General features: G+C 44.3%; 2 protein-coding genes across 4 annotated transcripts; one reads left to right on the top strand and one right to left on the bottom strand.

Moving 5' to 3' along the window:
* Window positions 1–987: 987 nt before the first annotated feature.
* On the bottom strand, window positions 988–8,291 carry c18h3orf33 (c18h3orf33 homolog (H. sapiens)). 3 transcript variants are annotated; one of them, XM_035622485.2, is made up of 7 exons: window positions 8,093–8,291; window positions 6,943–7,155; window positions 4,385–4,608; window positions 3,966–4,025; window positions 3,511–3,670; window positions 2,220–2,380; window positions 988–2,094 (listed from the first exon to the last, which is right to left on the bottom strand). In XM_035622485.2, the coding sequence occupies exons 3-7, from the start codon at window positions 4,544–4,546 to the stop codon at window positions 1,843–1,845; spliced, it is 795 nt and encodes a 264-aa protein (XP_035478378.1). In that variant the 5' UTR covers window positions 4,547–4,608; window positions 6,943–7,155; window positions 8,093–8,291; the 3' UTR covers window positions 988–1,842. The 3 variants fall into 3 exon arrangements, with proteins under 3 accessions (XP_035478378.1, XP_035478376.1, XP_035478377.1); XM_035622483.2 differs by lacking the exon at window positions 8,093–8,291 and having other exon boundaries at window positions 4,385–4,651; window positions 6,943–7,069; XM_035622484.2 differs by lacking the exon at window positions 8,093–8,291 and having other exon boundaries at window positions 6,869–7,006.
* Window positions 4,658–24,764, top strand: LOC118299081 (mediator of RNA polymerase II transcription subunit 13-like). The gene is made up of 30 exons (XM_035622482.2): window positions 4,658–6,125; window positions 6,893–7,127; window positions 9,067–9,235; window positions 11,747–11,892; window positions 12,023–12,220; window positions 12,818–13,012; window positions 13,134–13,290; window positions 13,394–13,501; window positions 13,889–14,605; window positions 14,716–14,932; window positions 15,540–15,567; window positions 15,685–15,806; window positions 15,949–16,039; window positions 16,134–16,330; window positions 16,417–16,616; window positions 16,878–17,770; window positions 17,889–18,056; window positions 18,173–18,396; window positions 18,523–18,718; window positions 18,827–19,205; window positions 20,110–20,326; window positions 20,935–21,126; window positions 21,250–21,473; window positions 21,563–21,705; window positions 21,887–22,045; window positions 22,141–22,323; window positions 22,457–22,602; window positions 23,154–23,318; window positions 23,608–23,708; window positions 23,820–24,764. The coding sequence occupies exons 1-30, from the start codon at window positions 6,060–6,062 to the stop codon at window positions 23,950–23,952; spliced, it is 6,369 nt and encodes a 2,122-aa protein (XP_035478375.2). The 5' UTR covers window positions 4,658–6,059; the 3' UTR covers window positions 23,953–24,764.
* The last annotated feature ends 1,623 nt before the right edge of the window (window positions 24,765–26,387 follow it).

Genomic DNA, 26,387 nt, shown 5'->3' with positions numbered 1-26,387 from the left:
CAAAGGGGGTGTGTATAAACCAGAATACTTATGTTGAATTTAACCAGTCACTCTTGTTGAATTTCTTGTTTAACAGGCCCATATACACACCCAACCATCGATACCCATGCACTGTGTGATGACCTGTACCTATGACCTCTATGTACTCATCAGGGGACTGACCCTCTCTACTCTCTGATCGGATCAGATTCCCTGTCCTTAAAGGAACTATCAAGCCAGCGTCCCAGATATATCATCTCTATTACATGGTGAGAAATGTAAATTATAAAGTATGGCAAGTAACCATTCCCTACATTGACGCCCATTTATATAATTCCACTCGAAGGATTATTAATAGAAATCCATACCTACACAAACATAAAATCATCATCATTTTTTTTATGCAGCTAGATGCAACTTAAGAGTCAACTAAAATGTTTAAACCACCTCAGTGAACCACTGCCTAAAGAAACTTTATTCTGCCTCCACCGTGCTTTCCCTCCAACTCCTCCCTCAGTGACAGTTCAAAGTCTGGCTGCAACAGCCATGAGCCTGAAACGCACCTTACAATTTAAACCAGCCCACCAATCACGAGCCATGAGGCAGTAACAGTCGCCACTGACATTTGCACAACAAAAGGGAGACTAGCTGATTCATCAACCCCCCCTCTCCTCCTTTCCTTCACCCCCTTTCCCTTCAACTGTGACTCCTCCTCTCCTGCTTTTGTGCTCAGACCCAAAATCCCCTTCTCCCCTTGTGACCCTCCTCCCCTCTCTGCACTAATCTCCTTGTGCCCACTGGATTGACTGCTTCAGTATTACCTCTCCCTGCACAAGAGACCCCCTCACCCTGCACCCCACAGGACACACATCAGGCTGGCCTCATTTGCAGGGCCTCCTCCTTTGCCTTGCTTGGATGGAGCATGAATATAAACCAACACCACACAAGGGAAAAATATGTCATTTGGGTTTAAAACTTGATTATAATAAATTCAAATTAGCATAAGTGTTGATTAACACATTATTTATTCCACCAAGGGTTTATAGGAATTTATATAATCATATATATCACATTTTACAGGTTTGGTCACCTTTCTCTTGTATTTCAGTGATAGAATACTCTAATGTCTTGGACACATTACACCTAGCCCTAGTCATTGGCACTTAAAGACCCCTCCGCACAGACACACACACAGACTGCATATAATGCTCCCATGGGGTTTGGGACGGTCAATATAGAGTTTTCTCCTTTGTATTTCCCATTTGCTGTTTCTATAGCAACAGTGATTTCAGAGAGGGACAAGTGGACCCCCCCTCTCCATTTTGAACACCATTAACATACCCCGCCCCCATCTTGTGTTTAGTGGGGTGTCCCACGCACACACACACACACACACGCACGCACACACACACGCACACACGCACACACGCACACACACACACACACACACACACACACACACACACAGCACGAGGGCTGTTCTTAGCTGTGCGTTAAGGGGGTAAGTGAAAGCTGAGGGATTAGTATCAGGACTTGTGACAGGGTTTCGAATAACCATTTTAAAAATCAAACTATGAAAGATGGTGAAACACAGTCGAAGCATATACTTCTTTTGTTACAGATGTCATGAATGTAAATGTAACAAATGTAACTGTTTTTATCGCCTGAGAAGTGTATCGTGAGTGAAAGATGTTACCATTGTTCTTACTGAAAAAAAAGCCATAACACCCTTTTTACACTTTATGTACAGAAGAGGAACTCCATTAAACGTGTCCAAAAATTATAATGACTGATGTCAGGTTTTGATTACTTCAGAACTTAAAGACTACAAACTCTTTTGGATTCTGCCTTGGATTCGATTAGTCAAGTCCTTTTAAAGATCCTCCTCATCAGTCTGAATAAAGCACTGTCCCTGGTGGCCTTGGAGGCTCTTTCCCATAGGCTGTCCTTCTTCCACAGACCTTGCCCCTTCCTCTCAGCTTTGACCTCTGCCCTGTGCAGCCGTTTGTGGAGACGCCAGTAGAAGCGAGAGTCAGGCAGGACAGCGATGGGCGCAGTGCGAGCCAGACCGAGCTTGAGGACCTCATCGTTCATACAGTAGCTCCACATCCACCCCTGCTGGACAGGAGAGAAAACACAGAAGACATACGATTCAATTATGACACATGCAGTTATCTTTTCAGATGGTCACTGGATGATTGATAATTTCTCTCCTTTGTCGGAGTTTCTGGATGCCTCACCCTGCTTTGAGACACCAAACATTGTAGGGTGTCATCCTGGCGGCTGATCAGTTTTAGCCAGACTGTTTGAGCAGGAGCCAGGTTGTTCTGCAGCCATACCCTCCCCTCTGGGGTCAGCTCCACTCCGGCAAGACGCACCAGCAAAAAAGACGTGGACACAACTGAAGAGGACATGAAAGGACAGTTACCATATGTTTTAAATGAAAACATAAGTTATACAGTAAGTGATCCATGGCCAAAGTGGTCTAATGCACACTGTTGAATACAAATAAATCCTGCATTTTCTTTTTCCCATTTTTTCACAATCATATTATGAAATGTTTTATGGGGAACTGCAATTGTAGTGGTCAAGTTTGATCTCATGTCTATTAGACCCTGTTTTGTTGTGTTTGTTGTAAATTGAATTACAATTTTGCGTTGCCATTTTGACCAGGTCCCTCTTGTAAAAGACACTTCCTGGTTAGAAAATAATTGAAAATAAAACATGCAGCTGTACAATAACTTCAACTAGACTAAAATTGTCAAAACTTGAAAAAAGAAATATGCTTTAAATCAGGAATTATGAAATCAAATGACACTGTAAGCTTAGCAAAGATTACTAAACTGACAAGAAACTAAATTCAAGATTTTGGTCCATGACAGTTTTTTTAAACTTGTATTTAGCACCCAAATAATTGTCAGGGTATAAAGTTCAATCCCACTCTAAATATGATTGATCAATATTATGTGTGGTAAACCACAAATTATGACAAAGAACTTCTATGAAAAATAAGCTAATTGTTTTTGTGTAAATCAAATAATTTGAAAGGTCAAGTGGGATAAAGGCAATATTGGAAATTGCTAGAGGACACTGGTCTGTTCACGTGAGACCTTCACACCAAAGTTGCTGATGGAGCAGTCCACATGACGCATAAGCCTCCTGATTTTATTGCTCAGTGATTTAATATGACAGCTAACAAGCTTACCTGTCACTCTTGCTTGTGACAAGATGATAAAGTGCATCTGAGCCTGGCTTTACTAAGTTAAAAAATAAAAAGTCACAATGACATTTTAGTGTAACTAGAACAAAAGGTGCAGCTGTTGTAAATGATCACACTGTTGAACCGACGAGAGAGGCAGGAAGTGAGATTTTTGAGTTTTGGGCACAGACGTGGACATTTTCATTGTTCCGACTCCTAAAGAGTTATTCTTCTGAAGAACCTTATCAAACATAAAGCACTGGTTCTGAGTCATATATGTGACTACATGCCATCATGATTTCACTAAAAGGACGCCCCACTTTACACTTTACCTTTGTGTTTTGAGAGTAATGGCGAGAGGACTGGCAGATAAATCGGGACGTGCTCCACTTCCAGTCCCTTCTCTGTGATTGAATGAACTTTCCCACGAAGGCTGACGTTCCTCTCAATAAAACGAGCCGGGATCTCGGACGCAGCTTGAAATTTGGTGATCTGAAGAGGTGGAACGAGAGAAAGGGTTTAATGAATGGCGGGTTAAATGCAATCCTTTAACATCCTGGTGAATGGAAGGGGCCTCTTGGTCTTACTCAACTGTTAGTCTGCACAAAATCTAGACAGTTTCCACTTTATTGAAGAGTATTAGTGTCTAAATAAGCCTGATATAAAGTAGAGATGCAATTATTTTAATTATGGAAATAGGAAATACATTGAATCCCCAAAAATGTGCACTTGTTGGATTAATCTGCGTATGCAATTTCATCAACCAGTGTGTGCCTCTTTCTCTTACCAGCCTGATACTCCTTGCTATTACGAGAACACCAGCAATCGCCAGCCCAGTGCTTATGTTCTGTGTGAGAGACAAGAGATCAGTGAGGGCCATGGCGCTGACAGGGTGACACTGATATCAGGGACACAGCTAGACACTGACAGTGACAAACTCTTGTGGGTTGACAGTGACATATGGGTATCAAAACCCACTGGGCTCAAACTGGAGAAGCCTGACAAGATGTCAGATACATATGGAGGATTATTTGCGATGACCAGCCCAGATTTGTGATACATTTTCACCGATAAATCTGCAACTGAAAGATTAAATGTAGATGCAGGTGCCTCCAGGTAAGTCTGTGTCCATATAAAGTGACTTTCTTTGCGCATTCATGCTCATCGTGCATCAGCAGTCAATCGCAGTTCAGGGGAGGCTCCTACCCGCACGAGTGTTAGATTATCGTCTGCGAACTGTGATATCGCAGACACGACGTTCTGAGACGGCGGGCCTCCTGGCTCTCTTTGTTGTCTCTCCCTCACTGCAGTGTCCGCGTCCGCTCCTCTGGAAGACTCCGGCATGTTGTTGACATCTTGTCGACGCATCCGGCGCTCCGCCTTCTCGGGGAGGGACGCGCAAGCGGATTTGCTTGTGTGGAGTCTCCGCCCTGTGGTTTGGTTTGGAAATGACAGGATGGCGCTGAAGTGCGCCTGAACGCATCATGTTGAGAAATGATATGAACCCCCATAAAATAATGAGAGTGATTTATGAATGTAACAATCATTAACCTGAAAAAAAATAATAATCTAATTTTAGCACTGCACAAATATAAGGGAGGATAAAAGTTGCTCATGCACACTGCAGGTGACAGTCACATTATCCTAATGAAAAATACCGCTGGGAACAGTGACGTATCCATCTTTGTCTGCACAACTTGACCTAGATAAGTTCATGTCTGCAGTGCAATTCAGTGCGCAACGCAAAAGCCCCAGTCAGACAAAAGAGGTGCCCTCGTGTTGATATTCACATACTATAACAATTAATTGTATGTGCAAAAACACATGTTGTTGTGTCGTTGTTTTGCGTTTGTTTGTTTTCTAATCAAATCCACATATTTAGTGTCAGTCGCACAGCAGCTGCTGCACAGTGAAACATGTTTGTGAACAGAAACGCTGAGGAGTGACCACTGACTTGTGTGACAGATGCACCGCAGCTCTCATCTTGTAAACTGTGAAGTCATGGAGCTACTTGAAGCTGGGTGACGCCCCCATCCCCACAAATTGGCCAATAGGAGGTGAGAGGCAGAGTTCTCCTCCTGGCCGCCATTAAAGAATTCAATCCATGAACTGAAATAATGGAAATCTGCAGGACCCATGGATCAGGCAGAGAGGGAGTAGCCGACGAGTAGCCGCGCTAACTTGCCCCTTTCGTCCGTTCTGAGAGTGGTTTTCACTACGACGGAGCACTATGGTGGTTTTGGCGAGGAGCGGGGCGGCGTAGCTAATTGTTTTATGTAGCTAACAGGCTAGCGCTGGAGCTCTGGTATGTTAGCTCGTGTGCTAGCAGGCTAGCAGAGACCAGGGGGAGGGGAGAGTTCCTTTGCTTTGAAATTGTTTCAGTTCGGCTAGCTTGGCGTTAGCATTAGCACTAGCACACCGGGGACTAAGCGATTGGGGTGAAGTTTTTTAGCTCTCAAGCTCGTATTTTTTCCGCTGCGCATACAACTTTTTGGGGTGTTTCGATCAACGTTAGTGTATCCAGGTCATGTAAGCGTCGGCTGTGTGGTGTTAAGGCGATGTAGCAGCAGCCGTGCGGCTAACCGGATCAGACAATACATTTCAAATAGGATTGATGAATCCAGTAGCTAGACGCTTACAGTTGACGCTATCGGGCTGCCCGTCTCGCGTTCACTTAGCCGCCAGGCTAGTGGCGGCTAGCGCCGGTGAGAAGTTGTCTGCTTGACTAGCCGCAGCTAGCCGCAGCTAGCAAGTTGGTCAGCGCTTTAACGGAATAACTACAGCTGAACGTCGCCTCGCCAGCGAGTTGACCAGAGCAGCGATTGCCCCTCGACGGTGATTGAGACAATGGACTTCGACGTTACGGCCACGCAGTGAAAGGATGAGTTCGTGCTTTGTACCCAACGGGGCCAGCTTGGAGGACTGCCACTCCAACCTCTTCTGCCTGGTGAGACGCGCCGCTCTCTGCGCTAGCGAGCGTTAGCTCTGGCACCGAGAGGCCAGAAAGCCATTTTGGCTAATCAGGCAACAAGCTTTGTAACGTCAGTTGCAGATTGGCGAGCAGGCATCGGGCCTGCAACTTGCACGATCGTGGTCTCGCTCACTTCCACGACAGAGACGCGTCCTGCAGGTTCGCTGTAGTTGAAGAGTTGCACGTGAATATGTCACGATCGGGTGTTTACAGTGTTTTGGTTACTGAAAATACTCAACTAGCATCAACGTTAGTGACATGACGGTAGTAGGTCAGGCCGACTGGCGAATGATCCAAGACCCAGTGAACGCATTTTGTCTTTCAAATGAAACTGCAGTATTAGATGTTTTACAGATTAGAACTTAAGGTTGTGAATTAGACCAACTCATCTGATTTTGCACAGTGGTTACTCATCACTTGTTACTAAGTGCTGAGTAAATTACTGCAGTTGACAGTTGTGTTTTCAGACATGATTGTGGGGTCATATGTAAAAAAATAAAGTATTGCAAAACTTTCCAAGGAGTCAGCAAGCCCCAGTATTCAGTGTTTTCATTGGAAGTGATTTTCTTTGTTGACAGGAAAAGCAGTCACCAGCTTCCCTGTTACTGTGTGCGTGCGCGTGCATGCACACGGGAAGGAACACATTGGCTGAGTTATGCAGTCAACAACAGATGATTAGCTTAATGCTGTGCAGCTATGCTGTGTGTGTGTAAACTCACATTGTTTTACTCCCTCTCGCTCAGGCTGATTTGACAGGAATCAAATGGAGGCGTTTTGTGTGGCAAGGACCCACCTCGTCGCCCATCCTGTTCCCCGTGACCGAGGAGGACCCTATCTTGTGCAGCTTCAGCCGATGCTTGGCGGCTGATGTGCTGAGTGTGTGGAGAAGACACCACACCCCGGGTCGCAGAGAACTCTGGCTTTTCTGGTGGGGGGATGACCCCAGTTTCGCTGAGCTTATCCACAATGAGCTCTCAAGTGAGTGATTGTCACATCTCCCTGTATTCTGCACAATAACAAAATTGATTAATGCTCAAATATATATTTCCCTCATGTGGGCAAAAAGCAGCAACATTTGTTTATCTACCCTAAATTATAAAGGAATGTATTCTCATATAATCCCAGTAGTTCGGAGCTTTGTTATTGCCGCACCTTTTTATGCTATTCAGCTGCTGCGGTGACCGAGATCTGCAGGCAAAAATGGTCAATTTATGTAAACTGTGTGTTTTTATGGCAATTCAAACTTTTCTAAGCTGTGGCAAAGATCTGTAATGCAGTTTTAATGACTTAAAGTCTGATGATAATAATATGTTATGTTAGCCAGGCTGATTTGTGGTCAAACTGGCTCTCAGCCTCAGCGGTGTAGGTGTGTATGGTGGCATTAAAACAAGCTGTTGTGCATCAGAGTCACCTGACACAGTCTTGATTTTTGGATAAAGGCTTCACTCCAGTTTGTCAATATTCATGCATGGTAAACAAATCCCCCTGAAAGCTGCATTACTGACCAGGTCTCCTGTCTCAGTCTACATCCACACGAATACCTGTTGGTTTTGAAAACATGTGACTTTTGGTGCCTTTACGCCTAGCACCCACACTGCTGCAGAGGCTTTGGAAATGCCACAGGCACTGTTCTAGTTTGAAGTTCTAGTCCGGACAAGCAGAAACAGAGACTTTTGGAAACAGATGCAGATGCCCACATTTGCTTCCTGATTATCAAACACAACATATCCTTTCTTAGTTATCCATCTTTCTATCACATGACCTTTTAGCTGGTTTAAGCAGCAGAGCAGCAGTAAAATACATCAGCTCCAAGGACTGTCACATAACTTACCACGTAGATATTTTTAACAGAAATAATAGAGTTTTAAGGCCCCTCTGCTTTTGAAACAAGTGTACCTTTAGCTACACATTAAGTTTAGATATTATTCAAGCCTGATACTTACAAAGAAGTATATTCCCCATTTGCGTTATCGTTGGCCGCCATTATCTCCCTTCTAAACCGGCGAACATTGAATCCTGGGATAGCCTGGGCTGGGGAGGGTCCACTCGTTGGTTGAGGCGGCCCCTGAATTGGGACACGGTCTGGGTTTTCCGTCCCACGTCGCTGCGTGTCTTCTCCACCCCGGTTACTTATGCCCAACGATTAACCTGCTCCGGAGCAGGTTAAGTTCGAGATAAGAGATCACAGCCATTAACAGTCAAACTACCGACCAATCAGATCACTGGAAACCAGAGTCATCATTCTACAGGATCCTGACTGTGACAAAATAAGTTAGAGTAACGTGAGAAATAATAAAGCACAGCAGATATTGAGCTCAACAGTGACCGCCCACTTTTAAATTGGCCCCGGTCACTGGAGTGAATTTCCGATTCATTCACTCCAGTGACGTTTCATAAAATCCTTATAATATATGCCTAAAAAAATCCTAGAGGAAACACTGTAAATGTTAGGGCGTTACTCTAAGACAAAACAGCTTGGTTATTACAGAGGTTGGCAGAGCAAGATTTTCACACATCAGTTAATCTGCATAGTTGGAAGGTTTAATTTTGTGTTGTAAACATTTAATCATTATGAAATGTGGCTCTTGAGAAAACTTTGTTGACCAGGCTCTACCTGTAGAAAATGCTGAATTTTCTCTGTCTTATTTCATCATTTTAACACTGAAAGGGTCTATATATATATATATATATATATATATATATATATATATATATATAATCATGTTGGTCCTTGACCAATAAGCAAAATCAGTTCATCTGTTCCAATAGGCCACTTGTGTCAAGCTGTTTCTAAATTCATAAGCAAGTGAAGTTTCCTTCCCCCCCCATCAATCACGCCACCGTTTACAGATAACATGACTCAGTTTTCTTGATTGGGCAAAAGAAGTAAATAGTTTGATGTGCCTTTTGATTTCAGGCGAGGAGGATGGAGAGTGGGAGAGTGGCCTGTCCTACGAGTGTCGAACGCTCCTGTTCAAAGCCATCCACAACCTGCTGGAGCGCTGTCTCATGAACCGCGGCTTCGTTCGCATTGGGAAGTGGTTTGTCAAGCCGTACCAGAAGGAGGAGAAGACCATTAATAAAAGGTATGACCTGCTTCCCAATAACAGTCAGCAAAGTTATATGACCTGCCATAAATTCTAAAATCAAACCTGGCCCTCAACTAATGGCCAGGTCACAAGTTGTCTGGGCCTCTACTCACGTCTGCGAGATTTACTTTTACCTCTACCTGTTGCGGTGGTGCAATAATACAGGCCATCTGTTGCTGTGGTTTTCACTGATATGTTCTTCTCACTCACTGACAGATTTTAATCTTCACTGATTGTACCTTTGTCAGTGCCGCTGTGAGTCAATCTTAACACTTCCTGTAGGTGTTTATTACAATAAAAAGGAAGAGACTGTGCTGCCTAGATGGCCTGAAATATTTTAACATGAACCTGCTGGTGGGTTGACATTTGATCTGCAGAGCTCAGAAATCAAAATCTAGTCTGGAACCAGATGGCAGTGTTGTCAGCTTGGGTCATGTCACCTACAAAAGGTTTCCAGCATGCAGTGGAGACTTTTTTCCCATTCAAGTAGTCTCAGACTTTGAACCAACTGTACTTCAAGAAAAAAAATATTTTTGTGACACTCAAAAGCAGCGCAGTTGCAGAAGATAAACAAGGCAGTAGAACAAGATGTCATGAATTGTACTTGTTGTGCTGAAGGGCTTAACATTAGTCACTGTTGGATATTGGAGCATTGGTCAAGATTTGCAGCATTGGGTGGACTTGGCTGGTACAGCTGTCACTATGTTTAAAGAGCTGGATTTACTGTGACATCGTCTGGGAGCAGTTTTTGAAAAATGCACGCAGCACTGCATGCAGAGCCATCTAACAGACCTCAGTGAAGACATGTTAAGGTCAGATGACTTGCGTGTGTTATGCATACGTGCACCACAGTGGGGAAAGCCTCATGGACAGATGTCCCTATTGTTATGAGAACTTAGAAGCAGAACTTTCCCAGTGTTTCCCTATCCCCCCCCCGAAATATCAAATAGATTTTTCTTTTTGTATTTTACATATAATGTCAAGCAGAAGTCATTTCGGGTCTCTTTCCTTATTCACCTTACTCCTAATTCCTGTATGAAAGATTGTGGATGAAACTTAACATGATTTGTGAACCCTAACCCTAACAAGACCTAACCCTAAACCCCCCGCCCCCCAACCAGTAAACCTAAGGGAAACACTGTTTCCTAACAGTTCCTGTCCTTTAATCATTAAAATTCCCATTTGGAAATTCACTGGACAAATGGCGCTTGCAGCTGTATTGTTTCAGCTATGTTGTAATAAGCTGATAGTGGTTTCTTGGAATGAGACGTCATCTTCTAGTAAGAGAAATGGCGTGAACAAATACACACGGCTTTCCTTGGCCTGTGTAAACATGACAGTAGACTGTTGACTCTGACGCAGCATCTGCAGCTCTGATTTGTGTATAAAGGTTTTGTGCACAGTAGATACACTGAGGTCTGTTTTAACTGATAAATAATAAAGCATTTACAATTAAATCAATGTTCACAGAGATCCTGAAGTTCTCAGACAATTTAGATTCTTTGAATTGAATTGCTATAATGTAATTGAGTAGGACAGGATTATTACAGTTTTCTAATCACATTATCAGCATGGTACATTTTCCTACTGGTTTCACTTATGAAATGCATATAGCAGTCTTCCAGAGTGTTGCGTAATTTCTGTTTAGTCTTTTTTCTAAGGTAATAGAGCAACACTTAATGTCTGCACCTCCCATTTTTTCCCATCTGTAAGGTAAAATTGGTCTTCGTTGTTGTTGTTTTTACTGTGGAAATGCAAGCTTGAGGTGAACATTAAGCAGCAGACAAATTCCTGTCTGGTTCAGAGTCGGGCCTCTGCTCTACATTTCCCTACCTCTTGAACCCCCGCCTTGCTCTTGACTGAAGGGCCTGGGGAATCCTGGAGTTCCCTGACGAGCTAATTTGTGTCTCAGATTTTTGGCTACGTTACTCCAAGTTAACTTGTGCTTGATGCAGAGCCCCTTGGCTCAGTTCCTCCTGGCAGCTTTGTCAATGGTTCATGGAAGTTTTATCAGCTACATGCGTATAAAACAGCTGTTGCATCGAACAGTTTGTTTCTTGCTTGGTGTCGTTCAGCTTCTTTTTTTCTTCTTTTTTTTTACATTAAAATGTCTACAAGCGTGTGTTGAGGCAGAACCTCTAACAGAAGAGTCGGGCGGTCTCGCTGTCGTCGGCCCTCTCTGGCTGGTAAACATGGCAGTCTTTGGAAAATGCTGAGTGTGCACTGTGGTTTTACAGTAACCATGTCAACAAGCACTATTTTAGTGCATTTAGCAACCTGGTCTCCCAGAAGTAGCTAGAAAATAAAGATGGATATTGTTTTAACATTTAAGGGCTATAATAATCCCCCATGTTTATTTTTGCCTGCATGTTGTGAGATAATTTGAGTTTGTGCATTATGTGCACCATCTGATTTGTGGTATTGTTGTTATTTTTACGTAATGATGTGGTTACACTAACCCCTCTAAGCATAACAATCCCTCTTTTTTATCTTTGACTCACCTCACAGCGAGCACCTCTCTTGTGCATTCACCTTCTTCGTACATGGCGACAGCAACGTGTGCACAAGTGTGGAGATCGCTCAACATCAGCCTCTTCAGTGGCTGGGCGAGGAGCACCTCAGTCTCGCCCAGCAGAGCTCTGGCCCCTTGCAAGGTAGGATCAACATCTTTTCAGCTTGATGTTTTGCATAGAACTGGTCTATTGTCTTGATGAATTTTCTTTTATTGGGTTTTATTAGTTGCATCATCCTACAGTTCTTGTTGTGTTCCTCTCTGCCTTCCAGTCATCCTGAGCCCATACGGCTTAAACGGGACCCTCACCGGCCAGGCTTTTAAGATGTCAGATCACCCTACTCAGAAGCTCATTGAAGAGTGGAGGCAGTTCTATCCCATCAGCCCCAATCCCAAGGAGGTCCCAGAGGACAAGATGGAGGATACCGATTGGGAGGACGACTCCCTGGCGGCCGTCGAGGTCCTTGTCGGTAAGGCCTGGTAATGTTTTGTCAATGTGGTGAGGGATGACCGAATGCAAGCAAGGAAGTTGCATTTAAAAATAATATGATTCAATGTTAAAGTATAAGTTTTGCTTCTAAAGGGGTTTTGTGACAATAAAACACCAGCCTTCTCCCTTTCATATAAAGATGGATTTTGTGTGAAAAGGTTTTCGGGTTATTTTAAATGAAGAAAGTGTAATAGTTTTTCCTTCCTATGCCAATTGTTATTGTGTATATTATTATGATTAATTATTAAAATACCTCACTTAGTTGGAAAGAATTACTGAATAAAGCAATAAAGATTTTGCTGCAGCAGTAGTTTTCGGTCAAAATAATCCAACAACTAAGTTTTATGTTCTGTGTAATCCAGTTGCTAATGAAATATGATATATTGTTATATAGTAAAATCAGAGAGAACATGGACTAAACCAGACAGTCTCGATTTTGCTTTGATGATGATAAATGAATCCCATCATTGCTGGTTTTAGAAATTAAAACCGCAAAACCGTGTCATTGCCAAAAAGGGAACACATTATTTCTTTGCACTTTATGTGCTCTTTAAAAAAAAAATGTGTTTGGTTTCAGCGGGAGTGAGGATGGTGTACCCTTCCTGCCTGGTGCTTCTCCCCCTATCGGACCTCCCTGCTGTGGTCCCTCAGGGCTCGGCCAACACCTCAGGAAGCCTATGTGGTGCTCAGCAGGGCCATGCTGCCCACAGAGATCCTGCCATGTCCTCTGTCACTCTGACTCCTCCAACATCACCAGAGGAGGCACAGACTGGTAAGAACTGCAGCTTTACATTGAACAGAATCAAACGGCACCCATCAACCTTTTATTTTTTGCGAGATTCTGCAAACAAATTAACTGTATTGTACCTATTTGTCTTTGCCTTGCCTCATAGATTATCAGCCAGCCCAGAGGTGGCTCAAATTGTCCTCAGCATCTGATGGCTACAGCTCCAACAACAGTCTTCATGGGGGTAAAATCCCTCGCAGGCTGGCCAGCCAGATGGTGGGGTCTGTGTGGCAGGAATATAACATAAACCGCACAGGGCACAAGTATGTTTAGCGTCATCTCTTCTTCAAAATTAGCATTGCCCGACAGAGAGGTGCTGTCATGCTTGATCGCTTAAATGTCTATCTGCCGTTTTATTTTTATTAGGAGGAAGTTTACTACCTTGACAAATGGGACCTGTGAGGAGGAGTCTGACAAAACTGGACTCTGGGATTTTGTGGAGTCAACTCAAAGGCCCCATTGCAATTGCTCAAGGTATGTGGAATGTCGAGCTGCAACAATGAATTGGTTAATAATCTACTATTACATTTTTCTGCAATTATTTTGATAATTGATTAATTGCTTTAAGTAGTTTTTATTCTAAAAAAAATATTTATTTTCAGCTTCTTAAATATAAATGTTTCTTGTTTCTTTGCTCGTCTATGACAGTTAACTGAATATCTTTGATTTGTGGAAAAAAATCATTATGTTGGGGTTTGGGGAACAACACAATCAACATTTTTATGACATTTAATGGACCAAAACAACTAATTGATCACGAAAATAACCGTTAGTTACAGCCCTAGTGGAATACATTCATCTTTGTTCTTTGTTAACAATTTAAAGAAAATATAACATAAGTATTATTTGTTTGTCATGTAGACATAAGAATCAGAAACAGCGATCCAGCAGCACCTCAGGACACCCGCCTTCATTGGGCCAGCCCGTCCAGCCGGCGCCGAAGCACAAGCTGGGCGAGAAGCTGGAGAAGGGGGAGAAGCAGCAGAAGAGGCCGCAGACGCCTTTTCACCACCGCAACTCTGTGTGTGAGGAGCAGTCCCTGGAGCCACAGACCCAGAGGCTTTGTCTGAGATCACAGGAGGAGGGCTCATATCCCAGTCTGCACCATGTGGACACGGTGCCCTCCAAAGCCCCTACGCTACACACACACGGCCCCCCTGCAGACCATGTTGGCTCCCCACCTCCCCCTCCTCTCAGCCCACACCCCTGCGATCACGGCGAAGGTGACATGACTCCAGGTGGCATCAAGAGCTCATCCACGCCCATCCACCAACCGTTCTACCCACCGTCGGTGGAGCCATGTCTGCTTCCACAGAAGGGCTCATCTGAGGAGCCTCAGCTGGAGACCATGCCAATGCCTCTGCCCTTCCCCCCCAGCTACAACGAATCCTTGGAACCTACCGTCTTTGTAGGTTCAGCCATCAACCCCAATGAAGACTCCACCCACAACCCTTGGAAGTATTTCAACCTGCCCAGGAAGAAGGCCTCCAACTTCCTGACACCTCTGCTGCCTGTGGATAAAATCCGAGATGATTCCGGAGGAGGCGGAGGAGCAGAAAGTGTAGTTTCTGTTACTGAGTAAGAATCTGATTATTCATCCTCACCAGCATTAAAACAAATTCAGCTGTTTACTTAATCAGCATGCCTTCTTCCGCCTGAGCATTTCTGCACAATTTCTCTCCTCGCAGGTTGATGTCAGGCTCCATGCAGCCCCTGAAGGTGTCTCAAGAGCTGGTCAAGGCTTATGCCCAGAGGAGAAACAGCCATCTTGCCCCCTCGACAGGAGACGAAGAGCACAGTGAGGAGCCAGACCCTTACGCCTTCGAAGAGGGAGACGAAGAGTTCACCTTCACCGAGAAGAAGGACAAGGCTGGAGCTGAGAGAGAGGGCAATAACAAACACAAGGTGTGTTCTTGAGGGTTGAATGCAGGGGTTGAGAACCGGGTTTATTGTGTGAACTCCTTTCCTTCTCTGGCAAAGTAGCAGCATGAACCTGGGATTTCAGCGTGTGTGTTTGAATGGAAACAGTTATATATTGTCCTGACACTCTCTGGGCTTTTATTTACAAGGTTGAAAGGTTGTTTCATGTCGGAAACCCCTTTGCTCCATAGGAGTTGCCATGAATCAAATCATGAATGCCAGTATTTAGGTCTGGTACTGAACCTCAGTGCTTTAGTGGCATATATAGAAATGTCAGGTATCAGTTTGTTTCTTTACTCCATCAGTCTGATGTTGACTTCAGACTAATTTTGCAGATTTCAGACTGTATATTTCTTCAACTTAAATTACGTGTTTAAGTTCTTTTAGTTTTTAACTGTCAGTATATGTCTTAGATATAATACCAAATTCCACATTTGGATGTAACGTTACTGTGACAGAAAGTTGACTGACATAAAATTCAGGACATTTAACAAGACATTTACAAGTTCAACAACCTCAGTCGTGTATGCAAGTACAAATGGTGGCAGTTTTCCCTTTAATTCCTGTGATTATTTTCTCATTTATAACCCAGGCGGACGAAGGAAATGGAACTGCAGATGGTGAGAATGCTCTGCTTTTGTCCGATTGTCTCACAGGTTTTGAAATTTGAATAGATAAAATGTTCTGAGTTTGCAGTCCTTTTCAAGGCCTCTCCCCCAATTTGTCTTGCGGGGCAGATGGTCAGGGTCCATCGGGCAACAAACCCTCCGCCTCGACCAGCCTCATCCATGAGAATGACTTGGCCGTGTCCTACAGCGACCTGGATAAAATCTTCAACTCGGATGAAGACGAGCTGGCGGTAAGTGCATCTGTGTCCAAAAGTTGTTCTTACATTTCAGTTGTGAACTCACTGCTGATGTGAGCCTGAAAAGCTTGTTCAAACACTTAAATACAAAAATGTGTTGAGTATATAATTAGTTTTTCTTTCACCGTCTGCACAGCCTGGATCCAAAAGAGCTGGAGCTGGAGCGGAGGACAAGTTTGGCTGTAAAGACACTAAAGCGGCCACATTGGACCCCCTGTCTTGCATAAGTAAGGGGAAAAAGAATCAGTTAATCGTCACTCGTACATGCTAATTTAATACACATGTTGTTTCAAGAGAGTTAACAATGTCTTATCTCTCTAGGCCCAGCAGACCTGCACAAGATGTTTCCTACCCCGCCCTCCCTGGAGCAGCAGGGTTACTCCCCCATGAACTCTGGGAGCAAGGATAGCCTGGAAGCAGGGGCGGGCCTCACCCTGTTGGACGGCAGCCAGCTCAACATTCACTTCAAGATGGAGGTGGAGGAGGGATTCTGCAGCCCAAAGCCATCTGAAATAAAGGTAGGACACATTTCTTTGCATCAATTATGTTTCGCTGTTTTAATTTGTTCTTTGCCTTAATTAATGACTGTCGTCTCGTCTTTCAGGACTTTTCCTTTGTGTACAAGCCGGAACCCTATCATTCGTTCATCGGCTGTTCCATGTACGCCCCTCTGAAGACCCTCCCCAGCCAGTGTCTGCTGCCTATCAAGCTGCCTGAAGACTGTGTGTACACACGCAGCTGGACCCTGGGCAAAATGGAATTGATACCCCCAGTGTCAAATGTCAACGTCCTGACCAAAGACGGGTAAAGCGCTGAACCATTCATAATGCTGAATAAGTTAAAACCATGTGTTGAAAATGGTGTCATGATAATGAAAATATTAATTGTAAAAGTAGAAAAAGTTGTATGATATTTTTCTCACATCATAATGAAATTCTAGTTGAATAGGTACGTTTTAGATCAGGGGCAACTGGAAAAGAAAAAAATGTTGGCATGGTGTTTTTGAAATTAGAAAATATTTGAAAACCTTCAGGATCTAAAATCTGTTTCATTTCTCTGTGACAGTAATGTGCCCAGTGTGGAGCCAGACTACAGCCAGACCTACACCCCTCAGACCCACACACCCTTCATGTCCAGCAGTGCTCCTCCCAGTAACAGTGGCACAACAGGCATCCTGCCCTCTCCAGCCACACCACGCTTCTCCGTGCCCACGCCTCGCACGCCACGCACGCCGCGGACTCCCCGTGGCCCATCCAGCGTCCAGGGCTCGCTCAAGTATGACAACTCCGACCTTTACTCTCCAGCCTCCACGCCCTCCACCTGCCGACCCCTCAGCTCCGTGGAGCCGGCCACCGTACCCTCCATTCCCGAGGCGCACAGCCTCTACGTCACCCTCATTCTCTCTGAGTCGGTCATGAACCTCTACAAGGACTGCAACTTCGACAGCTGCTGCGTGTGCGTCTGCAACATGAACATCCGAGGATCAGATGTAGGGGTGTACCTAAAGGACAACGGCGAGGCCCAGTACCCCTGCACTTGTGGCTTCAGTGCCGTCACCAACCGGCGCTTTGGGCAGTCAGCTGGCCTCTTTCTAGAGGATGAACTGGATGTGGTGGGACGGGGCTCGGACTCGAGTCGGGACACGGAGCGGTGTTTCGAAGAGCTCCGAGCGTCCACAACCCACAAGGCTGGCAGCCTAAAGGAGAAGCCTCCAGATGAGCTAATCCTGCTGCTGCAGGACCAGTGCACCAACCCATTCGCGCCGATGGCAGGCGTGGAGTACCCCAAGCCCAGCTCCGCCCCCAGCTCATTCGTGAGGGTCGGAGAGAGAGACTGTTATAATGACTGTTACATGGCGCTGGAGCATGGCAGGCAGTTCATGGACAATATGTCAGGAGGAAAAGTGGATGAAACACTAGTGAAAAGCACCTGTCTTCATCAGTGGCCAAAATGCAAATGTAGGACTTCATGTTTTACTACATCTTACTACTACAAGCGGATTTTGCCTTTATTCATTCCAAATCTCCAACTAAATGAACCTAAATTTTACTTTCTCTTTGTTTTTCCTTTTTACAGCAGCAGATATGAGCAAGTTGTTCTCTCAGGACGTCCTGCGGGTGTTGTTGTCCCTCCAGCCTGTGCTGCAGGACACCATCCAGAAAAAGAGAAGTGTTCGCTCCTGGGGCGTTCAGGGGCCACTAACCTGGCAACAGTTCCACAAGATGGCTGGGAGGGGATCATATGGTGCGTTCTCTAGTCTGATGTCCAACTGATTAGAGATTGGTTTTAGAAAATTGTGGTGTTTGATCCTTTGTTGTTATGAGAGCCCAAGAGGAACCTTTGTCCTCTTTTCACCACAGGCACAGACGAGTCTCCTGAGCCTCTGCCCATCCCAACGTTTTTGGTCGGTTATGAGTATGACTTTGTGGTGCTGTCTCCGTTTGGCTTGCCTTACTGGGAGAAGCTTCTCCTGGATCCTTTTGGCTCCCAGAGAGATGTGGGATATGTCGTCATCTGCCCAGATAATGGGGCTCTGCTCCGCGGGGCTAAGACCTTCTTCAAAGATCTCAGTGCTATGTATGAGGTACGCACCTGGCTCTTTTATAAAACTCACCCTTCTTGTACTGACATGCCCACAAAAACAGTTTCACGCTTGAAGGAAATGATTCGCACTGTTTCAGTTTCTCACTCACTCCTTTTTTCTCGACAGGCTTGCCAGCTTGGGCAACACAGGCCCATCTGTAAGAGTCACCCAGAGGGCGTTATGAAGGTCGGCACCACAGAAGGCAGGAGCATGACAGAACAGCCCCTTAGTGACTGGTTCCTCAAGATGGCTTCCAGAGACGGAAACAATGAAGCCTTTAATAAGCTCAAACTCTTTGCTCAAGTATGCCGCTATGATCTAGGTAAGATGTTTTCTCATAACACAAACAATCCAAAGTAAGTGTTGTCTAATGGTTTGTGAAAACAAAAATGTGTCCTTTTTTTCCCCCCTACTTTGCGTCCTTGTTCAGCTCCCTACCTGTCAGAGCAGTCTTTGGACAGCTCGCTGTTGTCCCAGCGTTGCCCCACCGTGGCCTCCTCCTCCTCCTCCTCCCAGACCTCCAGCTCTTCCAGCACCTCCTCAGGACCCCAGAGCACCAACACTACCAGCACCAGCTCTGCCCAGCCTGCCCAGGTCAACAGCACCCCTCCCTCCTCCTCCTCAGGCCCCCAGACTATCGGGGGAATGGCCTCGGCCAAGCCAAGCTCCTACACGCCGTTTGGAACAGCAGGCTTGCAGGGCAGCATATCTCAGAATGGACCCCAGTCCAACCCACAGGGTGCAGGGGGGCCGGCTGAAAATGGACCCTCTGCCAACCAGCCTCAAGGGTCCACAGAGCCGCCAGAGAGGTAGGTTACTTCTGCTTTGTATCTGCTGACGAAATGTTTTTTTTTTTTTAAAGCTTTTTTTTTTAAGAAAAAAAAAGTATCACTCATGTACATCTGTTCTGTCTTGTCAATGCCATGGAAATAAAGTTTGAGGAAACGTTGAATATCTGTGCAAAAAACACGAGTTGTGTTGGTGCTGAGGAAAGCAGCACAGAGAAGCACCTTCAAATATAGAAACGTGTTCATAGTGGTAACGTGTTGGCAGAACAGTTCGCGATGACTTGACAACAATAATAAAACTCAACTATTGATTCATGGCATTGCAGAATTCAGGCTTTTTTCTCAGCAGCACACACTTGTCCATTTGTGTGTTGTTATACATAGTTTTTTATGATTATTCACTGACCAAATATGTTTATTAATATTTTTTAGAATCTATTTTAAGATCTTTTAGTGAGAACAATCCTCAAGCTGCTGGTAAATTTGCACACATGAAGTGTATCTGATCTGAATACCACATCCTATTGGTCGATCAAGAAAGTTGATTATATATATGTATTATGTTATATGTATATAGTGTGTGCGCTGTGTATTCAAATGAAAACGACTTGGGTTGCAGCTACAAATTATTTTCAATTGTGATTTTAATCTACAGATTATTTTCTCGATTAACAGTTAATGACGATAAAACAGATCAACCAAGTCCAAAACCCCAAAACATTCAATTTAACAAACAACAAGGAAAAGCAGCATATACTTTTAAGTATCTGAAAGCTTTAAATAAGAAAATTGACTTCAATGATTATCAAAACGGTTTCAGATTGTTTTTCTATTGATCAAAAATAATGGAGTTTGTCATACAGTCAGTGTGTACAATAATATGAACACTTTAGATGATTTATTGACTGAGAACTTCTCTTCACAGCACAATGGAGAGAGACAAAGTGGGTAAGCCAACGGACGGAGAGTCCCACGCCGTGTCTTACCCGCCCGCCATCGTGGTGTACATCGTCGACCCCTTCAGCTATGAAGACGCAGACCGAGAGGTCCACTCCAGCACCTACACACTGGGCCTGCTGCGTTGCTACATGGAGATGCTCCAGTTCCTGCCTGCTCACATCCGAAACGCCGTCTCAGTGCAGGTACTGCTCCGATAGCTTTGTGATGATTTGACAAATTCTCGTTTCCATCCCCTGGGCCCGTCTGAGGTTGAGAGATAATATTTGAGTTGAAGAGGATTTGAAAGAAGTGAAAGTGGATGCCGCGAAGTCTGTCAGTATTATCAGATGAACGGGTGAAGTTCATTCTCTAAGATAAATCTGCTGCTGAGTGGTGCTGAATGTCATCTGTACTTTTAACTAATCACCTCACTGTAGTTACAACAGAGCGTCTCACCAGGAGGCGCAGGGCGAGGAGGAGCAGGGGACTCATTATCAGACTCTAATAGAGGCGGCGACTGCCACACCTGTGATATAGTGACACGAGATTGCATCAACATGCCAGAGGGAATTTAGAAACACACGAGGTGTGGAGGTGTAAATGTGCCAATGTGCAGAATATGGCAGAATTAATATCATTATCTATCCTTTGGTACTTATTCATAACAAATGACGCACAACCCGTTGAGATTCTCTCCATGGCGCTGTACATTTGATGAAAAGATGTAAAACCTGTAACTCGAGCCTGAAAACAATATGTACTCAAAAGTTGCAGATGAGCATCACTTATCATAATTTTTTCTTCTTCTCAGATTGTTCCATGCCAGTATCTGCTGCAGCCGGTGCGCAGCGGGGAGCGCCGTCTCTATGGTCAGCACCTCAAGTCCCTGGCCTTCTCGGTGTTCACACAGTGTCGTCGGCCTCTTCCAAACTCCACCAACTTCAAGGCTCTGACGGGCTTCGGCCCCGGTCTGGCTATTGACATGGCGCTGAAGAACCCAGAGGTAACTGCTCAAATGAAACTGCTGCGACGCTTGGTACAGGTTGCTGACCAACGCAGTTTGACATCTTTTTGTTGGGTCCTCTCTCTTTTAAACTAACAGTTTTTTTTTTTTTCCTTTGCACAGAGGCCAGAGTGTCTGCGTCTGTACACACCGCCCTTCATTCTGGCTCCTGTGAAAGACAAGCAGACGGAGCTCGGGGAAACTTTTGGCGAAGCGTCCCAGAAGTACAACATCCTGTTTGTCGGCTACTGTCTCTCCCACGACCAGCGCTGGCTGCTGGCCTCCTGCACCGACCAACACGGAGAGCTGCTGGAGACCTGCATCATTAGTGTCGATGTTCCCAACAGGTACGTGCACTCGCGAACAGGAGAAAAAATCCATGCACTAGCGCCATGGGATCGTGTCTGTATTTAAACTACGTATGTTGTTGTGTCAGGGCTCGCAGGAAAAAGGGCTCAGCCAGACGACTGGGTTTACAGAAGCTGTGGGAGTGGTGTCTCGGCCTGGTGCAGGTGACATCGCTGCCATGGAGAGTGGTCATTGGACGGCTTGGAAGGATGGGCCACGGCGAGCTGAGAGGTACACACACACACGTACACACACACGTACACACACACGTACACACACACACACACACACACACACACACACACACACACACACACACACACACTCTGCTGCAGTGTTTTCCAAGTGTGCAGTTCACTCAGTTACATGCATGATCGTAGACTTATGAGCTCTCCTCTTGTCCATGCTTTAGACTGGAGTATTCTGCTGAGCAGAAGGAACTTACAATCCCTCAGTAAGCGTCTGAAGGAGACATGTAGGTTGTGTGGCATCTCCGCTGCTGATACTCCCAGCATCCTTAGCGCCTGTCTGGTTGCCATGGAGCCCCAGGGTTCCTTTGTCATCATGCCAGGTGAGATAAAATAGTAATGAGGTTATTCAGACTGTAATAAAGCACAGTTCAGGGTTGTTGATCGTCTAGTCTCTTCTCCCGTCTCGTCTTCCCAGACTCTGTCTCGACAGGTTCGGTGTTCGGCCGCAGCACCACACTGAACATGCAAACATCGCAGCTGAGCACTCCTCAGGACACGTCCTGCACACACATCCTGGTGTTCCCCACCTCGGCCATGGTGCAGGTCAACACCAACACTTCAGAGCCCATCGACATCAACTTCAATCCCATAAATCCTGGTACGTGTTGACGGTGAACTGCATCATCGTCACGTTGATAATCATCCAGAGAGAATGACTCCTGACTGTTTGAATGCTGCTCAAGTTGATCCACAGTCCAACCCCGAGTTCTCTGAACGTTTTCTCTTTGCAGACGGATCTGATGGAATGGGCATCTTCGACCTGTTCGACAACGACATGGTGGATCCAGACCTCATCAACATCCTGCCCAACTCCCCCACGACCTCCCCAGTTCACTCTCCAGGCTCCCACTACCACCAGGGGGGAGATGGAAGCAAGGTCGGTCACCTTTTCTTTTCTTTTATAGATTATTGACCTGGATGCCTGCTATAATGAAGAACACATAACCTCTTATAATTGTCACAAAACTGTGACTTTTCTTTTTTTAATTAAATGTTTGTTTTTTACCCTCAGATTGATAAAGAGGTCAGATCTTAACATTAGTGTCATATAAATGTCATATTTATTTTATATTCTTCCATCACCTACTGAGAAAAAGCAACTTCAGGATGTTGATGTGACACTTTGAGCCTAAGGTGGAGCAGAATGCAACAAGATTGAATCACACACATCACATTATTTGAATAAAAATACTTGAATGTGCTCAAATAACAAGGAAGCTGCTTCTGAGTAAAGAAAAGATTTGTGCTCACCCTGGACTCACTGTGTCGTAACCTCACTGTGACTGTTTCTGTGCTCAGTTCTACTAAGACACCAGTACAACGTCAGTTCATTCATAAGCCGGATATAAAAAAATCATAAAAACAGACCCTTGTTGCAGAAACCAAGTTCTGGCTCAGTTCATTAATTTCGTGAATGTTGTCTTGAAGGGTCAGAGTGCAGATCGTATGGAATCACACGAGGAGGCTCTGAACATCCTGCAGCAGCCGATGGCTCTGGGCTACTTTGTCTCAACAGCGAAGGCCGGACCACTGCCTGACTGGTTCTGGTCGGCCTGCCCTCAAGCCCAGAACCAGTGCCCACTCTTCCTCAAGGTACACTAGAATTTTATATATATATAGTTATATATATATATAGTTTCAGAAACATACTGAGAAATATCAATTACACTTTCCTAAAGCCAAATTAGACAGTTGTGTTAGAGACAATAGTCAAAACCCAAAGACTTGTATTTGGTACCAGTGATAAGACAATTACAGATATTTATTTACTCTCTGTAGCAGGATTGTATATCAAAGAAAGTAGTTGGTAGACTGGAGATTGTACTACAGATGGATCTTAAGACCTGGTTATAATTCTCCATCTCCGTGTTTCTTTTCCCAGGCCTCTCTGCACCTGCACGTGTCTTCTGTCCAATCAGACGAGCTTCTGCACAGTAAACACTCCCACCCGTTGGACTCGAACCACACCTCCGATGTGCTCAGGTACACCGCTCGCACATCAGAAGAGTCTGTACACTGTGAGAACTGTGTTTTTAAATATAGACAGTGACAGGACGTATATTAACCCTGCTGTTTTTCCATTCCATACAACAGATTTGTTTTGGAGCAGTACAACGCCCTCTCCTGGCTGACTTGCGACCCTGCGACCCAGGACCGCCGTTCCTGTCTGCCAGTTCACTTTGTGGTGCTCACCCAGATGTACAACTTCATCATGAACATGCTCTGAACTCTTTAACAGGATCAAACCGCTGAGGTGTGAACCGACGGGTCGCTCAGTCGGATCGTTGATCCCCGACTCTCAATAGGACCTCACACTCCATCAGGGCAAACGTGGAGGAAGCATCCCTCCTCTTCCTCCCTGATGTTTCTTACACAACACTGACTGACTGACTGACTGGAAGTTTTCAATCAACCAATCAATCAATCAGATGCCAAGAATCCATTTTAGCATTTTGGAAGATCAAGGGACGTTTCATAAAGGAAAATATATTGTCTTTTTATTGACTGTAGATTGCAATTATGAAATTTTATCTTAATGAAAATGCCTGCATATATTATTTATTGTAAGTTTTTAAATGTGGAATTTTTAATGCTTAATATCTTTTATATATTACAAATCCTAGAGGGTGTGTACATCTCACTGTAAAGGAATTGGTTTCAAACGTGTAATTTTCTCAATTACAACACAGACAAACCTGTTCAAGTGAATTTGCTGTAGATTGCTTTTAGAATATTATTTTTCCAAAGGGTACAGAACCTTTTTATTGACATGCTGTAAAAATGAAGTAAACGCTGGCCTGGGCATTTGCATCCCACCCGACGAGTGGATGAGACTTACCGCTCTGTCTGCTTCGGCTCCAGAGTCTCTCGCACAGTAACTCAATGAGCTCTGAAGAGGAATTAAAAGGTACATTGTCAGATTATATATTTTATATAACAGATTTAGGTAAATGTGTGTGAGTGTATATGTGTACATATAATTGTGTGCCGCTACTGATGGTGCAGCTTCTGTTTTAGAATTAAAGTGCGTCTACCTTATATCATCTTTGTTCTCATGGGATTTATTGAAGTTTATTTTTGTTTTGACCTTTGCGTAAAATAACTTAATTCCTATGGAGCTTTTTATAATTTCAACCACACAAAGCACTTTACAATCTAAGTCACATTGATCCATTGACACAGCTTCTTCTTCTAGCATTCACAGGATACAGCGAATGCTACTGAACTGAGTTCACGAAACAGCCGTCTGTTGCAGTTCAGGGTTTCATTGTCTTTCCCAAGGACACTGGCGAGCTGGCTGCAGGAGCTGGGGATCAAACCACCGACCTGCTGCTCAGTGGATGACCCGCTCTGTCTCCTGAGCTGCGAGTGAGTGAGTGAGTAAGTATCAGATGATTAAATAAATATTTCTCTAGTATGGGAAGTCCCTAAATACTTTTTAGAGACAGATTTAAAAAACGACGCAGTGAAGGTTTTTTTCCAACTCAACCCCAAGAGCACTTTGTCCTACTCTTCCCATGATGCCACTTGGTCGCATCCTTCGTTAAAGTGTACTCGGTGTCCCGGTTCCACAGTACATACTGATTGTAGAAAGTATGTTGTGTCTATATCTATATCTATATATAGATATAGATAGAGATACAGATACAGCTCTTAATCTTAGTTAAGATCCTAGTTTATCATTAGTTAACTGTCAACTTTATTTAAAGATTTACACAGAGGATTTTTACAAACATTATTTTTACATGAATGGCGACACTGTTCCTGAATTAAACTTCAAATTCTGTTTATGTTTGGTATTTCTGTACTGGAATTTCTTGTTTGTTTATTCTTCAGCCAACATACAGTATAATGTACATCAATACTCTTACTGGACATTTGCACTGAGCCTATTCAGAGCGTTATTAACGGCACCAGTGGGTTCATCAGCAGGACTTTAGTCATTTCATTTGCAAATTTAGAATTCTAGATACTACAGGAAGATTTTTAAAAGCTGAGAATAAATTAAACTAGCATTAATGCAGCTCGTAGCTCCTCGCTAAAGAATCTGCCTAAAGTTGTCCAAGAGCTTTAGCACATGGGTGAGTTGTGAGTTCTGGAGGGTGATGGTTAGTGGCCCGGCGAACGTGCTCCTCGATGGAACAGCAGCTCTAATCCTGCCATTACTAACAGGATTGGGATGGTTAGTCAGAATGGAATTAGCTAATCAAGGAGAACATGTCTTCCCAAAGCCTCATCCAATCACTGTCTTATGTTCTGCTTAATGGGATCCAACTGAGGGGCAGCCCAGTTAGTCTGGGGCCAATCAGAACAACGAGCTGTAGCCCGACCGCTATTCAAAGAATCTGTTTCCCTATTTAGTAACACTCCATCAGGAATTCAATTATATATAGAAACACCATGCTATACTGGGAGCTGATGTGTCTGGAGCCAGCAGACAGAGTTTCTCTGATGGATCGTGAGGCTAAAACATTTAGAAAACAGATACTAAATGAATGATTATAAAACATTACCAGTTAGTAGTTTATTTTGAGTAAGGCAATTACATTGAAGTCAAGTCAACTTAACGTTACAACAAGCTCACTGCAACAGAAGAGACGGGGCAATATTCACCAGAGCATGCCAAGGACAAAGGAAAATAATAGAACCATAATGTAAATG

Source organism: Scophthalmus maximus, chromosome 11, assembly GCF_022379125.1.
Source record: "Scophthalmus maximus strain ysfricsl-2021 chromosome 11, ASM2237912v1, whole genome shotgun sequence".
NCBI classification, from domain to species: domain Eukaryota; kingdom Metazoa; phylum Chordata; class Actinopteri; order Pleuronectiformes; family Scophthalmidae; genus Scophthalmus; species Scophthalmus maximus.
Note: the sequence above shows the minus strand (reverse complement) of the source record. Positions and strands in the feature narration are given on the sequence as shown.

Bases quoted from the DNA above. Each gene is read 5' to 3' on its own strand.
- LOC118299081 (XM_035622482.2), top strand. From the start codon at position 6,060: ATGAGTTCGTGCTTTGTACCCAACGGGGCCAGCTTGGAGGACTGCCAC. The intron at 13,502-13,888 runs GTATGTGGAATG...TTTGTCATGTAG, and splicing joins CCCCATTGCAATTGCTCAAG to ACATAAGAATCAGAAACAGC. The intron at 17,771-17,888 runs GTAGGACTTCAT...TCCTTTTTACAG, and splicing joins TCAGTGGCCAAAATGCAAAT to CAGCAGATATGAGCAAGTTG.
- c18h3orf33 (XM_035622483.2), bottom strand. The intron at 3,671-3,965 runs GTAAGAGAAAGA...CCACCTCTTCAG, and splicing joins TAGCAAGGAGTATCAGGCTG to ATCACCAAATTTCAAGCTGC. The intron at 2,095-2,219 runs GTGAGGCATCCA...CCTGTCCAGCAG, and splicing joins GTTTGGTGTCTCAAAGCAGG to GGGTGGATGTGGAGCTACTG.